A 20,030-nucleotide genomic window follows, 5' to 3' on the forward strand; every position below is an offset into this window, starting at 1 on the left:
TGTAGAGCCACTCCCCTTCAGAAATAGAGACTATATATTGTGAGATCCTTTTTACCAACAACACCTGGTGAGATGGGTACCACTATGATTTTGACATGGCTGCTCTTGTTGGGTCCAGCAGTTCTGGAGGCCAAAACAGGTAAAACACTTAGACTTGTTCCAGGGCACATAAAAAATTGATAAAGACTGCTTGGAGTCTTCTATGTTGATTCCAAGAGCAGAAATTCGATTGAGGTTGGTATTGGTTTGGGCAAATGAAAAAAGGGAGAATTGGATGAAGGAGCAGAGTTTAGTTCCACTAAAATTATGAACTAACCATCAGAGTGGATGATAAGAATGATTTGAACCATTTTGTGGAGTTCATTTTGCTGCCATAGAGTGCTACAGGTCTCAGTGCCCTGTATCATTGCAAGAAATGTGTCTCTGAGGATGTCGTGAATGAGGTTCCAAAAATCTGATCCAAAATTATGGAAAGGTTTATTTCTTTACTTATTTTCAATGTGTATTTTATTCCAGAGTATATGTCTGCACACATATGCTACATATTTAATATTGCTTGGTTTTGATTCTTCTTGATACTATGCACTATTTAACAAAATATAACATGAAGTTAAGTTTTCATACTCTAGCACTGTAGTTAAAGATGGATATCTAAAAATTATGAGAGATTAAATACTTTTCATTTAACTTTTTTTATGGTCATAGAATTTTTCTTTCCATGATTACTTTCTACCTCCTGAATGACAGGCACCTTGAGTGGTTTGGGTGACTTGGAGTTAATAGTTCTGTGTATATCTTAGAATAATTGCTGATGACTCTTCTAATGAGTTATTTAAGCTTCATGATGATAATTTATATTGCCACCATTCACCTCATCAATTCTCTTTATCTGTCTCCTGCTTTTCTGGTGATAAACCATCTCCCTCTGTCTGCTCTAGTTCTGTTCTCTGTCTCTGTGTCTCAGAGCAGAGTATTTGCTGTATTTGTATAATCACAGTCTTTTGTCTTTTTAATACCTTTGAAGTGTGAGGCAGGATTCAACCTATCCAATTTCATCCCCAGCTGATGGTTATGCTCTCACAGTGATGACAGGCCTTGAATGAAAGCAAATAAAACTGGTTTAGCTTGGCTTTAATTTCCTAATCCCACTCTGACTTTTTGCCAGGTTTGCTGTTTCACCTCTCAAAAACCCTGTGAGTAGGGTTCAAAAATGTGCATGTTCAAGTAGATATTTGAGGGAACAAGTCAAATATAAGTCAAGGGGCACTTTTATAGCTTTGGCCTTTGAAAGTCATACAAATCAGGGCAAATTTAGTTTGGTCACCATCTTGACTGTACTTCAAGCTCAATAGCAAAGAATTAGGTGGAGTGAAGAAATCCTGGAGCTGTTAACTTTTGAGATTTGTTTTGCTTTGGATGACTTAGTGTTTAATAACAAGGTAAATATGTACTTGGCAGCAAAGCAAAATATAACAAGTGCAGCTGCATGTTTTGATTTCCAGAGTGTAAATACTGCAAATCCAAAGTTACAACATTTATTTGCTTGCTTACACTTGGTAGTAAAACCTTTAATAAACTTCTTTACCAAAAATGGATCTCTAAAATCAGGATTTTCATGATGGTTACACCAGAATGGATAATCAAGACACACAAAACTGAAAAGCAGATGGACTTTACCTGAATGAATGCAGTAATCAGCTGTATATATGATAGATTATTTCTTTTTTTCAAAATGAAATAACATTTTACTGGTACATAAGAAATAAAGCCACTGAACTCCTGTTGAAATCTTTATAATCCTGTTGAGACCATCATCCATTTTGTACAACATTTGGTAGAATTCTTCCACTATAGTTACTCTTATAAGCTGTAGGATTTGGTGATGCGGGGACTCTAGCTCCTTAAACATGTCCCAAAAAAAATATTTTATTGCTTAAATAACTTGTGCTTAGCCTGACTTGATTGTAGGGATCTTGCATAAAATATACATGGCTGATTTGGAGAACTGGAAGAGAGGAATAAAAAAGGTACAAATCACATCTATCCTTACAGGCACCTAATACTGGTTTGGCCAACACCTTCTAGGGACAGGAGGGGAAGAAGACAAGAGACCCTCCTTGCAGCCCCTTCCAGATTATTTGCCTGACAGTTTTGTGCCCATGCCCTCTCTCCCAAAGGTCGGTATGTGCAGCTGGTGAACGGCAGGCACCCGTGCGAAGGGCGCGTTGAGATCTATTACAGAGGACGGTCGGGGACAGTCTGTGATGACTTCTGGGACCTCGCAGATGCCCAGGTTGTGTGCAGGCAGCTGGGATGTGGCAAGGCCATTGCAGCTCTGGGAAGTGCCTACTTTGGGCAGGGCTCAGGTGACATCGTGCTGGACAATGTGAGGTGCAGAGGAGATGAGGTGTCCTTGCTGCGCTGCAATCACACCGGATGGAGGATCCACAACTGTGCCCACTATGAAGATGCTTCTGTTGTCTGCTCAGGTATTCTTACTTCTTCTTTTTTTTACCCCCAATCCTGTCCTTTCACTCTGCTGACCCTGCAGAACAAGCATGAGTCCATGTTTTTCTTACTGCGGGTCATGTGAAAACTGTGCTTGCCCATCCATGCAAAGCAATTAAAAACCCCAAGGATCAGATATAAATTGCAGATATGTGGAACAATTATTCCAGCTAATCACCTGGCTGTGGCAATAAGGAAACAATTCAAAATTTGAGCCAAAAGCTATGTCTGATAGGCAGTTTATCAGGGAGGAATGGGGTTAGGTCAACTCTTAATGGATTTGTTAGGGGCAATAATAATTTCACAATCACAACTCAGATTGTCATAACTCACAATTCACTTTGGATTGTTTCCATATTTTCCAAGTCTTCCTTAGTATAGCTCTATTAATGCCTCTTTCCTTTGCAAATATCCATTCATTTTGAGTATTCTTTCACCTTGCTGTGTTCATTTCACTTTCCCATTATTTTTTATGAGAATGTGGGTTATTTATATTTTATTTTCTCATGTATTAACAACAGATCATCATGAACTGAGGCATGGCTGATGACAACAGATTGTTCAGGTGTTTTATATCTGTATTGAAGTTTTCCACATATCCTTGGAGAGTAAGAGGCTGAAGAGCTGAATCCATGCTAGAAGAAAGTGTTAATTACACCAGTGTTTTTCACTTAGAAGAAAAGAATAAAATTGCTACAATAGCTCTATTAATCTATATGTGATATGTTCAGAGCCTTTTTAAATGCCATTTATTTTTTGCTTGCATTCATAGCTCCAGTGCCTTCTATGTGCTGGATGTATTCAACAGATGGCTCAGCCTGGTTCACTCCTGTCCTTACACCAAACACTATCCCAAGACCACTGCCTAGCCTCTTCCTGGGGATGCCCTGATCCTGTGCAGAAGGGCATTCTTGATGGGGACAGGTCCAAGCTCTGCTGCTGCCAGCAGCCCCACAACTCCCCCCTTTCATGCCAGGAGCCTTTAAACTCTCAGGCTGTGCCTGGGCTGTGGTGTCCTGGGATTGGGAGCAGATGCCATGCCAAAACCTTATCCTGCTTATCATCATGGAAATACTTCCAAGAAAATTTTAAATTGGATGTTACCCACCTCCATTCTATCCTTTGACTCCTGACAAGATGGACTATGCCATCAGAGTAATTGTTCTTGATTTCACATCATCCTAGAGGAGCTGGGATTGTAGCTACCACACAGATGTACCCATTGCACAGTGCTCATGTGTGGGGTGTTTTTCTTCTTTTTTTCACAGAAGAGTTTGATCCAACACCAACAGAGCCAATATCAACAGATACAGCAGCACTGGAGACGACCTCCATAGAAGAGACAACACTCCCAGAATCAACAACGTTTCCAGGAGAGACATCAATGTCAGCATCAACAGATACAAGAGCCTCAACACTGGAAACAACCTCCATAGAATGGACAACAAGGCCAGAACCAACATCTCTGGGAGAGACAACAATGTCAGCATCAACAGTCCTCACAGAGGAGACGACATCCCCATGGCAGACAGCCACCACAGTGCCATCATCCTCCAGAGCAGAGACATCCTCCCCAGCAGAGACAGCCACCACAGCACCTATGACAACCCCAGACAGCACATCCCTGATGACCTCCCCAGGAGAGATGTCCACTTCACCAGGGATGACAGCATCGTCTGCTGCCCTGCCATTGTTGTACAATCTGCCTGATATGACCACCACAGAGACACTGGACACCACAACAGAGGAGAGCAAAGCAGGTAACCCTGTCCACTGTCACTCACTGTTCTCTTTAGTGCCCCCAGACTTCCTTCCCAGACCTGACTGCCCTGCAGGAGTACTCTCAGAATGACAGGACATGCTGTCTTCTCCCATTAACTGTCCAGCTCTGCTTTTCATGTCCATTCCCATGTCCATTCCCATGGCACTAATGATCCCCTTAGCAGGAACATCCAGCCCACCACATCCGACCAGCACAGTGCTACCCACTAGCACACCAGAAGTTTCCACTTCAGCAGAGATGACCACCACAGCACCATCCAGTGCCTCAACAGAGATGACCACCACAGCAGAGATGTCTACCACAGCAGAGATGTCCACCTCAGCAGAGAATACCACATCCACAAAGATGGTAACATCACCATTGATGGCCATCTCAAAGGAAATACCTATGAGAGCAGAGGGAAGCACACCAGGTAACCTGTTCAGTGTGTGAAACACCAAAATCATGATGGTCATTTCAGATGAGTGAAAAAGCTCTGCAGGATGTTGTAGGAATCATAGGACAGGGGCTCCTAGAGAATGGGCTACTCTCATCTGCATGGCATTGTGCTGACTCTGTTTGGAACCTTTGTCACTGACACCAAGTTCTTCCTTGCATCCTCAGCTCCAGCATCTACCCGATCCAGGCCATATTCCACAGGTAATTCCAGCTCCTTCATCCCCATGCCTGACCTTGCAGCCTCCTTGCAGGCTCCGTGTTGCAGTGGCCCACGTGGGCTCTGGTGTGAGCTCATCCTTGCTCCGTGTGCCAGGGCCCAGCGTGCGGCTGCGGGGCGGCAGGAACGGCTGCGAGGGCCGCGTGGAGCTGTACGACGGCAGCGCCTGGGGGACGGTGTGTGACGACCAGTGGGACCTGCGGGATGCCCAGGTGCTGTGCCACCAGCTGGGCTGTGGCCAGCCCCTGGCTGCGCTGGACACTGCCCACTTTGGCCCGGGCTCCGGCCGCATCTTCCTGGACGACGTGCAGTGCCGCGGGGACGAGCCCTCGCTGCAGATGTGCCGGCACAGCGGCTGGGGCGTGCACAACTGCAGGCATGTGGAGGATGCCAGTGTCATCTGTGCAGGTGGGTGGCCAGCAGAGTCCATCAGCTCTCCAGCAGCTCAGGACACGTTCAGGTGTCCTCCATGGGAAGCAGCCATGCAGAGCCAGGGCAGAGAGGGGAGCCTGGGGTCTTCTTCTGCCTGATGCTGAAATACATGTCATGCAAAATCCCCATTTTTGCACAGAGAGGGCATAACAGGCTCTCCAGTTTCACAGGTGTAGGTGCTCCATGTGGTTGCAAAGAGTAGGTTTGTGGGATCATGGCATGGGCTGTACTGGGGACATGTCAGACTGGTATCTAGATAGGACAATGGCAGAATTTCCATGCCCTTTCCTCCCTGATCCTGCCATTTTCATGTCCATGTCTATGTCCGTGTCCATAGCCATAGCCATATCCATGTTCATTCTCTCTCACAAGTTTACTGTCTTTAGTGCTCTTTCATTCACTTCCTCTTTTCCTTGCAGCTGCCAATCCAACCCCTCCTGCTCAATGGCCATACACAACAGGTAATTCCTTCCTACCCAGCATGTTTCCAGTTCTACAGTGAGCCCAAGCCTGGTCCAAGAGGAGAAGAGAGGGGGCCTGCTGGGCTGAGCCAGTTCACACCAGTGCTGCTGGTCCCTTCTGCCCACAACAAGGGGCTGTGTCACAAGGGGTCTGGTCATGTGAGGGCTTCTGGCAGGCAGGATCTGAGCCTCAGCACAATGGCAGCTGCAGTGGTGCTGAGTCCAAGTCCTGGTCTGCCAGATGCTCCATGTCTCCTGGCTGTGGGGCAGCAAGCACCAAATGGGTGGGGGCAATCTCTTCCCTCAAAATCATGTGCTTGCCAGGCCAGCCCAAGACACAGCTATGTGTCCTGATGCCAGGTCATGGCTGTTGCTTTGCAGCCATCGAGCAAAGGTGGCCAGTCCCTTGTGCATGCCGTGTCAAGGACCACAGCCTCAAACATCTGCAAGGGATATGAGTGGTACCCCTCAGGAGATGTGCCATGATCAGAGAGTACAGAAATGGCCTTTTGGCAAATGCCCCCATGCCCCAAGAAGCTCCCAGGATCCCTAGGTTGTTCTCAAGGGATTCCCCAGCAGATCCTTGCTCATTATGCATCAGCCTTCCATGCATTAGGGATCTTTGCTCTCTCACTCCCTTTCCTTGGCCCTTTGAGGTTTGCACGACCTTAAACCAAAATCACAGGGTCATAATCTGCAAAAAATATTTGGGGATGTGGAGGCTGTGAATGATAGGGTGTGGGAAAAATGATGTTGTGCCATGTGCCAGGGTCCAGCGTGCGGCTGCGGGGCGGCAGGAACGGCTGCGAGGGCCGCGTGGAGCTGTACGACGGCAGCGCCTGGGGGACGGTGTGTGACGACCAGTGGGACCTGCGGGATGCCCAGGTGCTGTGCCACCAGCTGGGCTGTGGCCAGCCCCTGGACGCCCCACGGAACGCTCGCTTTGGCCCGGGCTCCGGCCGCATCTTCCTGGACGACGTGCAGTGCCGCGGGGACGAGCCCTCGCTGCAGATGTGCCGGCACAGCGGCTGGGGCGTGCACAACTGCGACCATGTGGAGGATGCCAGTGTCATCTGTGCAGGTGGGTGGCCAACACACAACACCCGGCCTTTGGCACATCATTCTAGGAGGGTTTTGGGTCTGGTCAGGACAGAACTGAGGCTGGAATCATCTGCTGCCTGGGAATGAAACCAATGCAAAATCCTCATTCTTGCACAGAGAGGGAACAGCAGGCTCTCCAGGATTCCCGCTGTCTGTGTCCAGTGAGGGGACAAAGCTCTGGATTGAGGCATTGTTCTTTGGGGATCATGGGGTAGGACTGGGGACAGGTCAGGGTGGTACCAGGATGAGGGGAAGGAAACAAAGAGCTCCACCCTCCCTCCTGGCATTAAACCTCCAGCTCTGCTTTTCATGTCCATTGCCATTGAACTCATCACTTCCCGAACAGAGATATCCAACCCACCAGAGATGAGCACAACAGCACCAGCCCCTGCCACAACCAAGGAGTCCACCCCAGCACTGCTGACCACCACCACAACAACAGCTACCACAGCAGAGAGCAGCACACCAGGTAACCCTGCCCACTCTCACTCCCTGCTCTCCCTACGGATCCTGACCTCCCTTGCAGAGCTGATTGCACTGCAGGGAGCCTCCCAGCCTCCTTGCAGGCTCCGTGTTGCAGTGGCCCATGTGGGCTCTGGTGTGAGCTCATCCTTGCTCCGTGTGCCAGGGCCCAGCGTGCGGCTGCGGGGCGGCAGGAACGGCTGCGAGGGCCGCGTGGAGCTGTACGACGGCAGCGCCTGGGGGACGGTGTGTGACGACCAGTGGGACCTGCGGGATGCCCAGGTGCTGTGCCACCAGCTGGGCTGTGGCCAGCCCCTGGCTGCGCTGGACACTGCCCACTTTGGCCCGGGCTCCGGCCACATCTTCCTGGACGACGTGCAGTGCCGCGGGGACGAGCCCTCGCTGCAGATGTGCCGGCACAGCGGCTGGGGCGTGCACAACTGCAGGCACGTGGAGGATGCCAGTGTCATCTGTGCAGGTGGGTGGCCAGCTCATCTCCCTCAATAGAGCTGGGGCAGGGCAGCAAGTTGGCAATGCAGAGTTCAGCACTTAAGGCAGGATTCGGCGATTCGTCAGGCTTTTGTCTGGAAGGAGGGAAAGGTGGGAGACAGCTCCACTATGTTTTCCCTTTTTAACCCTTCAGAGTTTGTTTCCATGTCCATGTTCATGACTATGTCCACATCCATATCAGCACCTTGCCTCTAGCCTGATGCAATCACTACAATTCTGTTCACTCCCTCTTCTCCTTTGCAGTGGCAGAGCCAACACCTCCAGCTCAGGGTCCATTCACAAGTGGTAAGTCCAGTTCTGCCTATTTATGCTCAGTTTTAAAGCAAGGCCCCAGCCTGGCACAAGAAGAGAACAAGGGAGTCCAACACAGCTGATCCTGGGCAGTGCAAGGGTGCTGGTCCCCTGCGCCCTCCAGGGTGCATGAGTGTCCCCGGTCAGTGAATGGGACAAATGCAAGGGGAGCAAAGGATTTTTGGGCACATGACTCAGGGTCTTGAGCATGTCTGTTCTCAGGAAGCTCAATCAGGACACCAGCAGCACATGCCAGAGGATGTCACCTCTGCCATGTGTATTCTAGTGATCTTTGCTCAGTCACTGCCCTCCCCTGATCCCCTTAGTTCTGCAGCACTCCAGATCGTGGTCACAGAGACAAAATCCGCAAAAGAGTAGAGGAGATAACTCTGAGTAAGTGTGGATGATGGGTTAGAGGGACACAGACCAATACTGTGTGCCAGGGTCCAGCGTGCGGCTGCGGGGCGGCAGGAACGGCTGCGAGGGCCGCGTGGAGCTGTACGACGGCAGCGCCTGGGGGACGGTGTGTGACGACCAGTGGGACCTGCAGGATGCCCAGGTGCTGTGCCACCAGCTGGGCTGTGGCCAGCCCCTGGACGCCCCACGGAACGCTCGCTTTGGCCCGGGCTCCGGCCGCATCTTCCTGGACGACGTGCAGTGCCGCGGGGACGAGCCCTCGCTGCAGATGTGCCGGCACAGCGGCTGGGGCGTGCACAACTGCGACCATGTGGAGGATGCCAGTGTCATCTGTGCAGGTGGGTGGCCAGCACACAACACCCGGCCTTTGGCACATCATTCTGACGGGATCTGGGTGTATCCTCTAGAAGAGCCAAGCTCAGCTCCCCTATTGGTGCCAGGGCAGAAGCAAGGCTGGGATTTTCTACCACCTGCAGCTGAAGCGTGTGCAAAACAAATGACACATTTTTAAACAGAAAAGAGGCATTTTGTTTATCACACTTTCTGCTTTAGAGGCTAAATGAGGGTGCAAAGACCAGAAGGGTGGGATTGTTCTTCGGCAAGAATGCGGCTGAACTGGGGACAGGTCTGGCTAGTATTGAAATGGGGGGAAAGGTGGTACCCAAGCTCTCTTCCCCCTTTAATCCTACATCCTCAATTTTCATGTCCCTGGTCATGACCATGTCCACATCCAATTCCATACACTGCCACAAACCTCACTAGGCTTTTGTTCACTCCCTCTTCTTCTTTGCAGCCGCCAATCCAACCACTCCTGCTCAATGGCTACTCACAACAGGTAGGTCCTGCTCACCCAGCTTATGCCCAGTTTCAAAGCCAGCCCCACTCTGAGCACAATAAGAGAAGGGAGTCCAGCACTGCTGATCCTGCTCAGTGCAAGGCTGCTGATGCCCTTTGCCCATGACAATTCCAGGGTGCTTGAATAGTCCCCATCGGGGTAGGTTCACACCCAAAAGTGGCAAAGGGTATTTCTGAAAGTGCCTCTGTGCATAAATGACATCTGCATTCAGACAGCTCTAACAGGACACCAAGAGGTTTCAGGACAGGGCTAGACTGTTGTCTGCATGCCTGCAGACAATCCTCAATAACAATCCTCCCCCAATCCATTTTGGGTCTGCACTACTGCAGCTCATGGTCACTGTGTCAAGATCTGCAAAGCAACGGGGAAGTTTGGGGCTGTGGGTGCAGGGTTGGTGGAAACCTGTCCTTGCTCCGTGTGCCAGGGCCCAGCGTGCGGCTGCGGGGCGGCAGGAACGGCTGCGAGGGCCGCGTGGAGCTGTACGACGGCAGCGCCTGGGGGACGGTGTGTGACGACCAGTGGGACCTGCAGGATGCCCAGGTGCTGTGCCACCAGCTGGGCTGTGGCCAGCCCCTGGACGCCCCACGGAACGCTCGCTTTGGCCCGGGCTCCGGCCGCATCTTCCTGGACGACGTGCAGTGCCGCGGGGACGAGCCCTCGCTGCAGATGTGCCGGCACAGCGGCTGGGGCGTGCACAACTGCAGGCACGTGGAGGATGCCAGTGTCATCTGTGCAGGTGGGTGGCCAGCACACAACACCCGGCCTTTGGCACGTCATTCTAGGAGGGTTTTGGGTCTGGTCAGAACACAACTGAGGCTGGAATCATCTGCTGCCTGGGAATGAAACCAATGCAAAATCCTCATTCTTGCACAGAGAGGGAACAGCAGGCTCTCCAGGATTCCCACTGTCTGTGTCCAGTGAGGGGACAAAGCTCTGGATTGAGGCATTGTTCTTTGGGGATCATGGGGTAGGACTGGGGACAGGTCAGGGTGGTACCAGGATGGGGGAAAGGAAGGAAAGAGCTCCACCCTCCCTCCTGGCAGTAAACCTCCAGCTCTGCTTTTCATGGCCATTGCCATTGAACTCATCACTTCCCGAACAGAGATATCCAACCCACCAGAGATGAGCACAACAGCACCAGCCCCTGCCACAACCAAGGAGTCCACCCCAGCACTGCTGACCACCACCACAACAACAGCTACCACAGCAGAGAGCAGCACACCAGGTAACCCTGCCCACTCTCACTCCCTGCTCTCCCTACGGATCCTGACCTCCCTTGCAGAGCTGATTGCACTGCAGGGAGCCTCCCAGCCTCCTTGCAGGCTCCATGTTGCAGTGGCCCACGTGGGCTCTGGTGTGAGCTCATCCTTGCTCCGTGTGCCAGGGCCCAGCGTGCGGCTGCGGGGCGGCAGGAACGGCTGCGAGGGCCGCGTGGAGCTGTACGACGGCAGCGCCTGGGGGACGGTGTGTGACGACCAGTGGGACCTGCGGGATGCCCAGGTGCTGTGCCACCAGCTGGGCTGTGGCCAGCCCCTGGCTGCGCTGGACACTGCCCACTTTGGCCCGGGCTCCGGCCACATCTTCCTGGACGACGTGCAGTGCCGCGGGGACGAGCCCTCGCTGCAGATGTGCCGGCACAGCGGCTGGGGCGTGCACAACTGCAGGCACGTGGAGGATGCCAGTGTCATCTGTGCAGGTGGGTGGCCAGCTCATCTCCCTCAATAGAGCTGGGGCAGGGCAGCAAGTTGGCAATGCAGAGTTCAGCACTTAAGGCAGGATTCGGCGATTCGTCAGGCTTTTGTCTGGAAGGAGGGAAAGGTGGGAGACAGCTCCACTATGTTTTCCCTTTTTAACCCTTCAGAGTTTGTTTCCATGTCCATGTTCATGACTATGTCCACATCCATATCAGCACCTTGCCTCTAGCCTGATGCAATCACTACAATTCTGTTCACTCCCTCTTCTCCTTTTCAGTGCCAGAGCCAACACCTCCAGCTCAGGGTCCATTCACAAGTGGTAAGTCCAGTTCTGCCTATTTATGCTCAGTTTTAAAGCAAGGCCCCAGCCTGGCACAAGAAGAGAACAAGGGAGTCCAACACAGCTGATCCTGGGCAGTGCAAGGGTGCTGGTCCCCTGCGCCCTCCAGGGTGCATGAGTGTCCCCGGTCAGTGAATGGGACAAATGCAAGGGGAGCAAAGGATTTTTGGGCACATGACTCAGGGTCTTGAGCATGTCTGTTCTCAGGAAGCTCAATCAGGACACCAGCAGCACATGCCAGAGGATGTCACCTCTGCCATGTGTATTCTAGTGATCTTTGCTCAGTCACTGCCCTCCCCTGATCCCCTTAGTTCTGCAGCACTCCAGATCGTGGTCACAGAGACAAAATCCGCAAAAGAGTAGAGGAGATAACTCTGAGTAAGTGTGGATGATGGGTTAGAGGGACTCAGACCAATACTGTGTGCCAGGGCCCAGCGTGCGGCTGCGGGGCGGCAGGAACGGCTGCGAGGGCCGCGTGGAGCTGTACGACGGCAGCGCCTGGGGGACGGTGTGTGACGACCAGTGGGACCTGCAGGATGCCCAGGTGCTGTGCCACCAGCTGGGCTGTGGCCAGCCCCTGGACGCCCCACGGAACGCTCGCTTTGGCCCGGGCTCCGGCCGCATCTTCCTGGACGACGTGCAGTGCCGCGGGGACGAGCCCTCGCTGCAGATGTGCCGGCACAGCGGCTGGGGCGTGCACAACTGTGACCATGTGGAGGATGCCAGTGTCATCTGTGCAGGTGGGTGGCCAGCACACAACACCCGGCCTTTGGCACATCATTCTGACGGGATCTGGGTGTATCCTCTAGAAGAGCCAAGCTCAGCTCCCCTATTGGTGCCAGGGCAGAAGCAAGGCTGGGATTTTCTACCACCTGCAGCTGAAGCGTGTGCAAAACAAATGACACGTTTTTAAACAGAGAGGTAACACTGGGTTTTCCACACTTCCTGTTTAGGGGTAAAATGAGGGTGCAAAGAGCAGGAGAGTGGGATGGTTCTTTATGGAAAATGGGACTGGACTGAGGACAGGTCTGGTTAAGGCTTGAAATGAGGTGAAAGGCAAGACCCAAATGCTTGTCATCCTTTAATCCTACATCCTCAATTTTCATGTCCCTGGTCATGACCATGTCCACATCCAATTCCATACACTGCCACAAACCTCACTAGGCTTTTGTTCACTCCCTCTTCTTCTTTGCAGCCGCCAATCCAACCACTCCTGCTCAATGGCCACTCACAACAGGTAGGTCCTGCTCACCCAGCTTATGCCCAGTTTCAAAGCCAGCCCCACTCTGAGCACAATATGAGAAGAAGGGAGTCCAGCACTGCTGATCCTGCTCAGTGCAAGGCTGCTGATGCCCTTTGCCCATGACAATTCCAGGGTGCTTGAATAGTCCCCATCGGGGTAGATTCACACCAAAAGTGGCAAAGGGTATTTCTGAAAGTGCCTCTGTGCATAAATGACATCTGCACTCAGACAGCTCCAACGAAACATCAAGAGATTCCAGGACAGGACTAAACTGTTGTCTGCATGCCTGCAGACAATCCTCAATAACAATCCTCCCCCAATCCATTTTGGGTCTGCACTACTGCAGCTCATGGTCACTGTGTCAAGATCTGCAAAGCAACGGGGAAGTTTGGGGCTGTGGGTGCAGGGTTGGTGGAAACCTGTCCTTGCTCCGTGTGCCAGGGCCCAGCGTGCGGCTGCGGGGCGGCAGGAACGGCTGCGAGGGCCGCGTGGAGCTGTACGACGGCAGCGCCTGGGGGACGGTGTGTGACGACCAGTGGGACCTGCAGGATGCCCAGGTGCTGTGCCACCAGCTGGGCTGTGGCCAGCCCCTGGACGCCCCACGGAACGCTCGCTTTGGCCCGGGCTCCGGCCGCATCTTCCTGGACGACGTGCAGTGCCGCGGGGACGAGCCCTCGCTGCAGATGTGCCGGCACAGCGGCTGGGGCGTGCACAACTGCAGGCACGTGGAGGATGCCAGTGTCATCTGTGCAGGTGGGTGGCCAGCACACAACACCCGGCCTTTGGCACGTCATTCTAGGAGGGTTTTGGGTCTGGTCAGAACACAACTGAGGCTGGAATCATCTGCTGCCTGGGAATGAAACCAATGCAAAATCCTCATTCTTGCACAGAGAGGGAACAGCAGGCTCTCCAGGATTCCCACTGTCTGTGTCCAGTGAGGGGGCAAAGCTCAGGACTGAGGCATTGTTCTTTGGGGATCATGGGGTAGGACCGAGGACAGGTCAGGGTGGTACCAGGATGGGGGAAAGGAAGGAAAGAGCTCCACCCTCCCTCCTGGCAGTAAACCTCCAGCTCTGCTTTTCATGTCCATTGCCATTGAACTCATCACTTCCCGAACAGAGATATTCAACCCACCAGAGATGAGCACAACAGCACCAGCCCCTGCCACAACCAAGGAGTCCACCCCAGCACTGCTGACCACCACCACAACAACAGCTACCACAGCAGAGAGCAGCACACCAGGTAACCCTGCCCACTCTCACTCCCTGCTCTCCCTACGGATCCTGACCTCCCTTGCAGAGCTGATTGCACTGCAGGGAGCCTCCCAGCCCTGCTGGATCTCTCCAGATAGGCCATCACGAACCAAAGTGAGGATGCAAACACAGCATGTGGCAGAGTTGGCAAGTGGGGCAGCTGTGCTTTGAGTCCTGGAACTCTGCAGCCATTGCTGGTTTAATAAAACCCTTTGCAGTGGGATTGTCTGTCACTGCAACCAGGAGCAACATGCCCTGGGATCATTCTGCCTTCAGTTTCTGCATGGGTAGTACCAGAGCTGTTTCCTAGACCTATGCTGGATTTTGGGATATGATCAGAAGAAATGAGAATATGAGCATTTGCTGTAGAGAGAACAGGGTCTTCTATGGAGCTCATTGCTCTCTGTGCCTGGCCTCCTATTTCCTCTTCCCTGCCTTCCTGTGATCCCCATTTTAACACTGTGCCTCAAGGGGAGGCAATCTCCAGTCCCCAGTACCTTTCTCATGACCCACCCTTCTCACCTGTCTCTTCTTCCTTCACACCCACAGCTCCAGTGGCCACCTCAACACCTCCTCCAGGTAATGCTCTTTTGTGTCTCTTCTCACCTAATTTGTGGTCTGTCTGTCTCCCTGTTATACATTTCTGTAAATTTGTCTTTTTTCTCTATGACAATATCTCTGCAAGTGTGAGTGATCTTTTTCAAGCATATTATAAAATGGAATTTCATCTTTAAATGTCACATCTTCTAGGATTTATATCCAGAGCTTGTGCCCACCTTCCTACAAAGATGTTTTTAGGATCACCAGTGTGTTTAACAAGAATTATGTCATGCATGCTGGCAGGAACACTAAAGCTTTTTACAGCTACGTTTGTACTTAAGACTTTTCCCAACAGCCTGAATTACTTATTTCAGTCTAAGACCAGAAAACTAGTTTTCTAGAAAATTTGCAACTTATTTACCTTCTAAAGACCTTAAGAAAATAAAGAGAAGCAGCAGAGTAACTGATGAGAGGCTGTCAGTTCAGGAAGGCACTTCCATTTCAACAGTCATGGCACCTCAGAATTGACCTCAACTCTAAAAAGGGGCAGAAAGCATCCAGGTGTTACCTGCCCAGCCTGAAGAGGGTAGTCTGACACCATGGATGGAAATCCACTGCTGAGGGAATTCCGAATCCAACAAGAAAGCAAACCTAAAGCAAAAATAAATATTAGTTTTGGTTCAGCTCCTATAGACCCGCAGCCAGCAGGGAACCTGCTTTTCAATAGCTGTGGATGAGGCACATACAGCCCAAGCACACTATTGCAGAGGTTATCGTTAGTAAATTCTTTCCCATTTCTTTCTGCAGCACCTTATCTTTGTGGTGGCTCAGTCTCAGATTCCTCTGGGGTCCTGCAGAGTCCCAACTATCCTGGAAATTATCCAAACGACGCTGACTGCGTGTGGGAAATACAAGTAGAGAACAATTTCCGTGTAACGCTCACATTTAGAGATATTGCGTAAGTAAAACATTGTTTTCCTGGGCAAATATCAAAGTCAAAACTTATTGAGAAGTTTGAAATCTTATCTGAAACAAACAACCTTTCTAATTTTAAAGATACTTTCAATAACATCCACAGCTGGAAGACCAGATCAAAATCAGAATTGCTGTTGCATTTTTTATTCATCAATTTCTGCTAAAGCTGCATAAAAGCCAAATTAAATTTTGCTGAGAAAACTTTAAATGCTGGAAGACTTTATCACATGTTAGGCAGTGAAATCAGAGTTTCTGAAATGGGTTTGACAAGGTGCTGATGTTTTTCTACCAGGATGCAAAGCAGGACATGCCAACAGGACTATGTTGAAGTCTATGATGGACCTCTCCACTCTTCCCCTCTTCTTGGGAGATTCTGTTCTGGTTCCTTTCCCACATATGTGTCCTCTTCAAACATGATGAGTGTTCGCTTTCACAGTGACTCCAGATACTCCTTCAGAGGGTTTCAGGCTCACTACTCCTCCATTTCAGCTGGTCACAACACCAGTAAGTTCCTGGCCAGTGTTTCTCAACATACAAGCCTATTTATTGCTTTTGTTTGCAAAATAAATATCTGTGTAAATTTAAAGATATTTGTGGAAGCGTACAGTGGGTTGGGGCGGGAACTGCCTGACTTCTAAATTAAAGAAAAAACTGCTTCTAACCATTACCAAATTCCTAAAGTCACAAACATACTGCATCTCCCTGTTCTGCCAGCCATCCAGTGCTTGCCAGACTACATGCACGTAGTGGTCAGCAGACACTACCTGCAGTCTCAGGGCTACCAGGCACAGAGGGTCACCCTGAATGACAACAGCTGCAGACCGACAGTCACACCACGGGAGGTTGTGTTCAACATTCCCTACAGTGGCTGTGGAACCATACAAGAGGTACACTCCCTGTTTTGGGCACTCACTGCATACCTTAGCTTAGCAAAACTTAGAACTGGGACAGGATGTTCCAACAGCCCAATTCCCGATTTTAAATTGTGTTGTTAAACAGGAGAACGACGACACGATCAACTACTCCAACACCATCAGGGTTGCTTCCTCTGGGTATTTAATCAAGAGGAAAAAGAACATCAACTTGCATGTCAGCTGCAAGATGCTGAGGAAGAGCTGGCAGCAGGTGATGTACGCTGCTGAGGACACCGTGGAGGTGAACAAGTTCCAGTTTGGAAGATACAACATGAACATCACCTTCTACAACTCCCCGACGTTCCAGCAGCAAGTGCGCAGCTCTCCCTACTACATCGACCTCAACCAAAACCTGTACCTCCAAGCTTGTCTTCACAGCTCAGACCCAAACCTCAAGGTGGTTGTGGACACGTGTGTGGCATCACCAGACCCTCGTGATTTTAACACACTGGCCTATTATTTAGTCAGGAATGGGTAAGAGCTTTTTTCAAGTTGTCAGGAGCACGCCTGTCATCCATGTTTAGTTGAAATAATACAGCCAATCTGGATGGGGCTAAAACTCACTATCAACAGACTGTGAAAAGTGGTCTTTGGGTTTTTTAATTTTTACAGTATGAGCCTGGAAATAAGGAATTCTATTTAGACTGTACTATCGTTTCATTTCACTTACTCCATCTTTGTCCTGTGAACAAAACTCAAAGTAGTGGGAGAAAAGTAGATGAGACTGGCAATAGAAATTGCCTATTTAACTCCTAGGAGTTAAATATTTTAGTAAAACCAGGTCAAGCATTAGACTAATTTTTTATGCCTTGTATAACATTGACATTACTAACAGTTTGTCATTCCCTCTTCAGTCCTAAAGTATCCTTCCCTTGGAAAAAGAAGAAGAGTTGCCAATACTACAACTGCTTCATAGTACTTTAAAAAGTCTATATTTTTAAAGTCCATACTATGCTATGAAAGTTACATTTTTATCCCACTGCATTCCTAATACCTGACCATGACATAATTCACTTTTAATCCGAATTTTGCAAGAATTTATAATAACAAATTGAATAATCTGAATTTTAATTTCGCAGGAATGTGCACACATGAAGACTAATTCCCTTTTTCACTCCTTTCTAGGTGTCCTAGAGATTCTTCCTACACCACCTACTACTCCCCTTCCAGCCACTTTGCTCGGTTCAAATTTAATGCCTTTGAGTTCATGAGCCAGCACCCATCAGTGTACCTGAAGTGCCAGATGCTGGTCTGCAGGCTCGGGGACTATTCCTCCCACTGCTACCAGGGCTGCAGCTCCAGGGCCAAGAGAGACACCAGCTCTGCTGAGGAAGAAGTGGACGTGGTGGTTGGACCCCTTCAGCTCCGAGGAGGGGATACTCAGAATGAATAAATACAGGAAAAGCAGGGAAGCAGAATAAATTTCTCTCATATTTGCTCTAGGATGACCAAAAAGAAAAGCCACAGCTCTGTTGCCTGTCACTGAAATCTGCTTTTGCCAATTTTGCCATAAAAATGAAGGGATCAGCACCTTACAAGCTTCTACTTTCACCCGTTTTTAAAAAGTGTAACTGCTCTGACTGTCCCAAACAAGATTTGCCTGTAATCCATTTTAGTGCTATAACTCCTTGAATTGTGCTAATTAGCTCCAGTCTTGTTGTGAATTTGATGGCACTTGGGGAAATGGTTTATTGATGGACTTGTCTGTGCTAGTTTAATGGTGGCACTCGATAACCTTAAAGGTCTTTTCTAACCTAAATGATCCCATGATTCCATGAAGCCAGCTGGGAGGAAATTCCCAGATTTCTTGAGAAATCTTTCATTCCCTCAGTTGTTTTCTGCTTATGAAGTTTACTTTGTTGAGTTGTCATCCTTGCTAATATGAAGCCTGTCCAAATAGTGGAAAGCAACAAATCTGTGAGTTTGCTTGTTTCTGACTTTGATCAGGTAACCATCTTTTAACATTGGAGCTCTTTGTGCCTTGTACTTCAAAATGCTGAGATCAAACCCCAATAACTTTCATTCATAGGGTTGGGCTCTTCTAACAATCAGAATTTGTGGCTGTACAGTGTTCTTATTCTTATTCTTATTCTTATTTTCTTATTCTTATTCTTAGCCAAATATTCTTATTATTTTGAGTATTGCTTTTAGTGCTGCATTTCTCATTGAAACAATGATGAGTCTGTGCTTATTTATAAAATGCAGAGATTTCCAAGACTAAAATTAATCTGTTCTGTGAGCAGTGTAATGTATAATCAAAGGAAGGAGTGTTTACAAACCAGTAAATCTATTTTGTCTCTCAAATTAATGTCTCTGTGCTTAAAATACAAATATTTTACTGCGTTGAAGAGTGTGGTCTGTTTGGTTCAAAATTCCAAGTGGTGATCTGAGCCCCTGCTTCTGAAACACTACACAGGGAACTTCTACATTTTTTCTCCTTTTTAATTCTCCTCTCTCTCATTCTAAAACCATTTACCTCATGCCTCAAAATTTTGTCAGCTGGAATGAAAATGTGAATGAGGCATCAAGAAATATTTCAAGGTTTATTGAAAGGAAGGAAGATTTAATTTGATGAGAATGGATCATCTCTGGAAGGGAAGTGTGAAAATTCTTACCACAGCAACTGGATTTGTGGCTATCTAATATTCTAATTATTTTGAGCATTGATTACTATACTTTCCATGAAGTTTTAACTTCTCTAGACTGAATAAATCCAAATTCAAAATATGCTGAGCTGTTAAAGATGTTTTGTTTGCAATCTTTAAGGCTGAAACACACAATCTATTCTAAAGGCTTGTTATATCAATCCCATTAACAAACATCCTAAACCAGGCAAAAACACAAATATCAGCCAAGAGATTGAACCTCAGCCAGGAGACTTTTCAGCTCTCACCCAAATGTCAGTCAAGAGATGAAAGACATTTCATATCTGCTTTCCAAAAGGAAAAGTTTTATTCTATTTTTATTACTTTTGGATGCTGTTCACAAAGCTTTTTTTTTTTTTTTTTTTCCCCTCCATGCTTTGTGGTTGTGAGGAGTTTGACTTCTCAGAACTTACCCAGACTTTCAGAATGTCTTGTGCACATTCATAAACCAGACTGAAATATGCTGGAAATGCAAACAGCCAAATGCCACATAAACATTTATCACTGGTGCATGAAAACATGAAAAGCAAGACCTGTGACTTTTTGCCTTTCATGTCTTAGTTTAAAAAATACAAAGAATTAAAGCCAAAATGTAAGCTAAAATTGTTTATTTGGCCTTTTGTTTTGGTTTTTTGTTTGGTTTGCAGGGGATCAATGTTATGCCAATCTCCCAGTTGAAGGCTGGTGCCTGCAAACACAAGGGTCTCAAGACCCAGGAGCATGCAAAGGACATTTCTTTTGCTCTTTTTAAATGAGTTTTCTGGGGGCTGCTTATTTTTGTCACCTCCTCTGCCCTCAGACAAGACACACCAACCATCACTTGGCAGTTTTTTCCTTTCAATAACAGTCTGACTTTGGTATTAGGTTATTTCATTTCCTCCTGGTACATCTGTCACAGCCCAGCCATGGAGCATGTGCTTGTTCACTCAGTAGTATGCACTCAACTGATC

The 20,030-nt window shown here is 48.9% G+C and overlaps 1 protein-coding gene across 9 annotated transcripts; it reads left to right on the forward strand.

Moving 5' to 3' along the window:
* LOC306804975 (scavenger receptor cysteine-rich domain-containing protein DMBT1-like) lies at positions 1 to 19,685 on the forward strand. Of its 9 annotated transcripts, none has more exons than XM_079312221.1 (27): positions 1 to 139; positions 2,178 to 2,489; positions 3,777 to 4,268; positions 4,452 to 4,703; positions 4,895 to 4,930; positions 5,043 to 5,354; positions 5,798 to 5,839; positions 6,609 to 6,920; positions 7,305 to 7,409; positions 7,569 to 7,880; positions 8,156 to 8,197; positions 8,647 to 8,958; positions 9,414 to 9,455; positions 9,901 to 10,212; positions 10,579 to 10,701; positions 10,861 to 11,172; positions 11,448 to 11,489; positions 11,939 to 12,250; positions 12,706 to 12,747; positions 13,195 to 13,506; positions 13,873 to 13,995; positions 14,556 to 14,585; positions 15,354 to 15,504; positions 15,814 to 16,025; positions 16,236 to 16,408; positions 16,521 to 16,909; positions 17,561 to 19,685. In XM_079312221.1, the coding sequence occupies exons 1-27, from the start codon at positions 73 to 75 to the stop codon at positions 17,826 to 17,828; spliced, it is 5,439 nt and encodes a 1,812-aa protein (XP_079168347.1). In that variant the 5' UTR covers positions 1 to 72; the 3' UTR covers positions 17,829 to 19,685. The 9 variants fall into 9 exon arrangements, with proteins under 9 accessions (XP_079168347.1, XP_079168346.1, XP_079168345.1 ...); XM_079312220.1 differs by having other exon boundaries at positions 7,287 to 7,409; positions 13,891 to 13,995; positions 17,561 to 19,683; XM_079312219.1 differs by having other exon boundaries at positions 7,287 to 7,409; positions 10,597 to 10,701; positions 17,561 to 19,683.
* The last annotated feature ends 345 nt before the right edge of the window (positions 19,686 to 20,030 follow it).

The sequence above is a fragment of the Erithacus rubecula genome, assembly GCF_903797595.1.
Source record: "Erithacus rubecula genome assembly, chromosome: 9".
In the NCBI taxonomy this organism is placed as follows: domain Eukaryota; kingdom Metazoa; phylum Chordata; class Aves; order Passeriformes; family Muscicapidae; genus Erithacus; species Erithacus rubecula.

Bases quoted from the DNA above. Each gene is read 5' to 3' on its own strand.
- LOC306804975 (XM_079312216.1), top strand. From the start codon at position 73: ATGGGTACCACTATGATTTTGACATGGCTGCTCTTGTTGGGTCCAGCA. The intron at 7,881-8,155 runs GTGGGTGGCCAG...TCTCCTTTGCAG, and splicing joins TGCCAGTGTCATCTGTGCAG to TGGCAGAGCCAACACCTCCA. The intron at 8,198-8,646 runs GTAAGTCCAGTT...ACTGTGTGCCAG, and splicing joins TCAGGGTCCATTCACAAGTG to GGTCCAGCGTGCGGCTGCGG.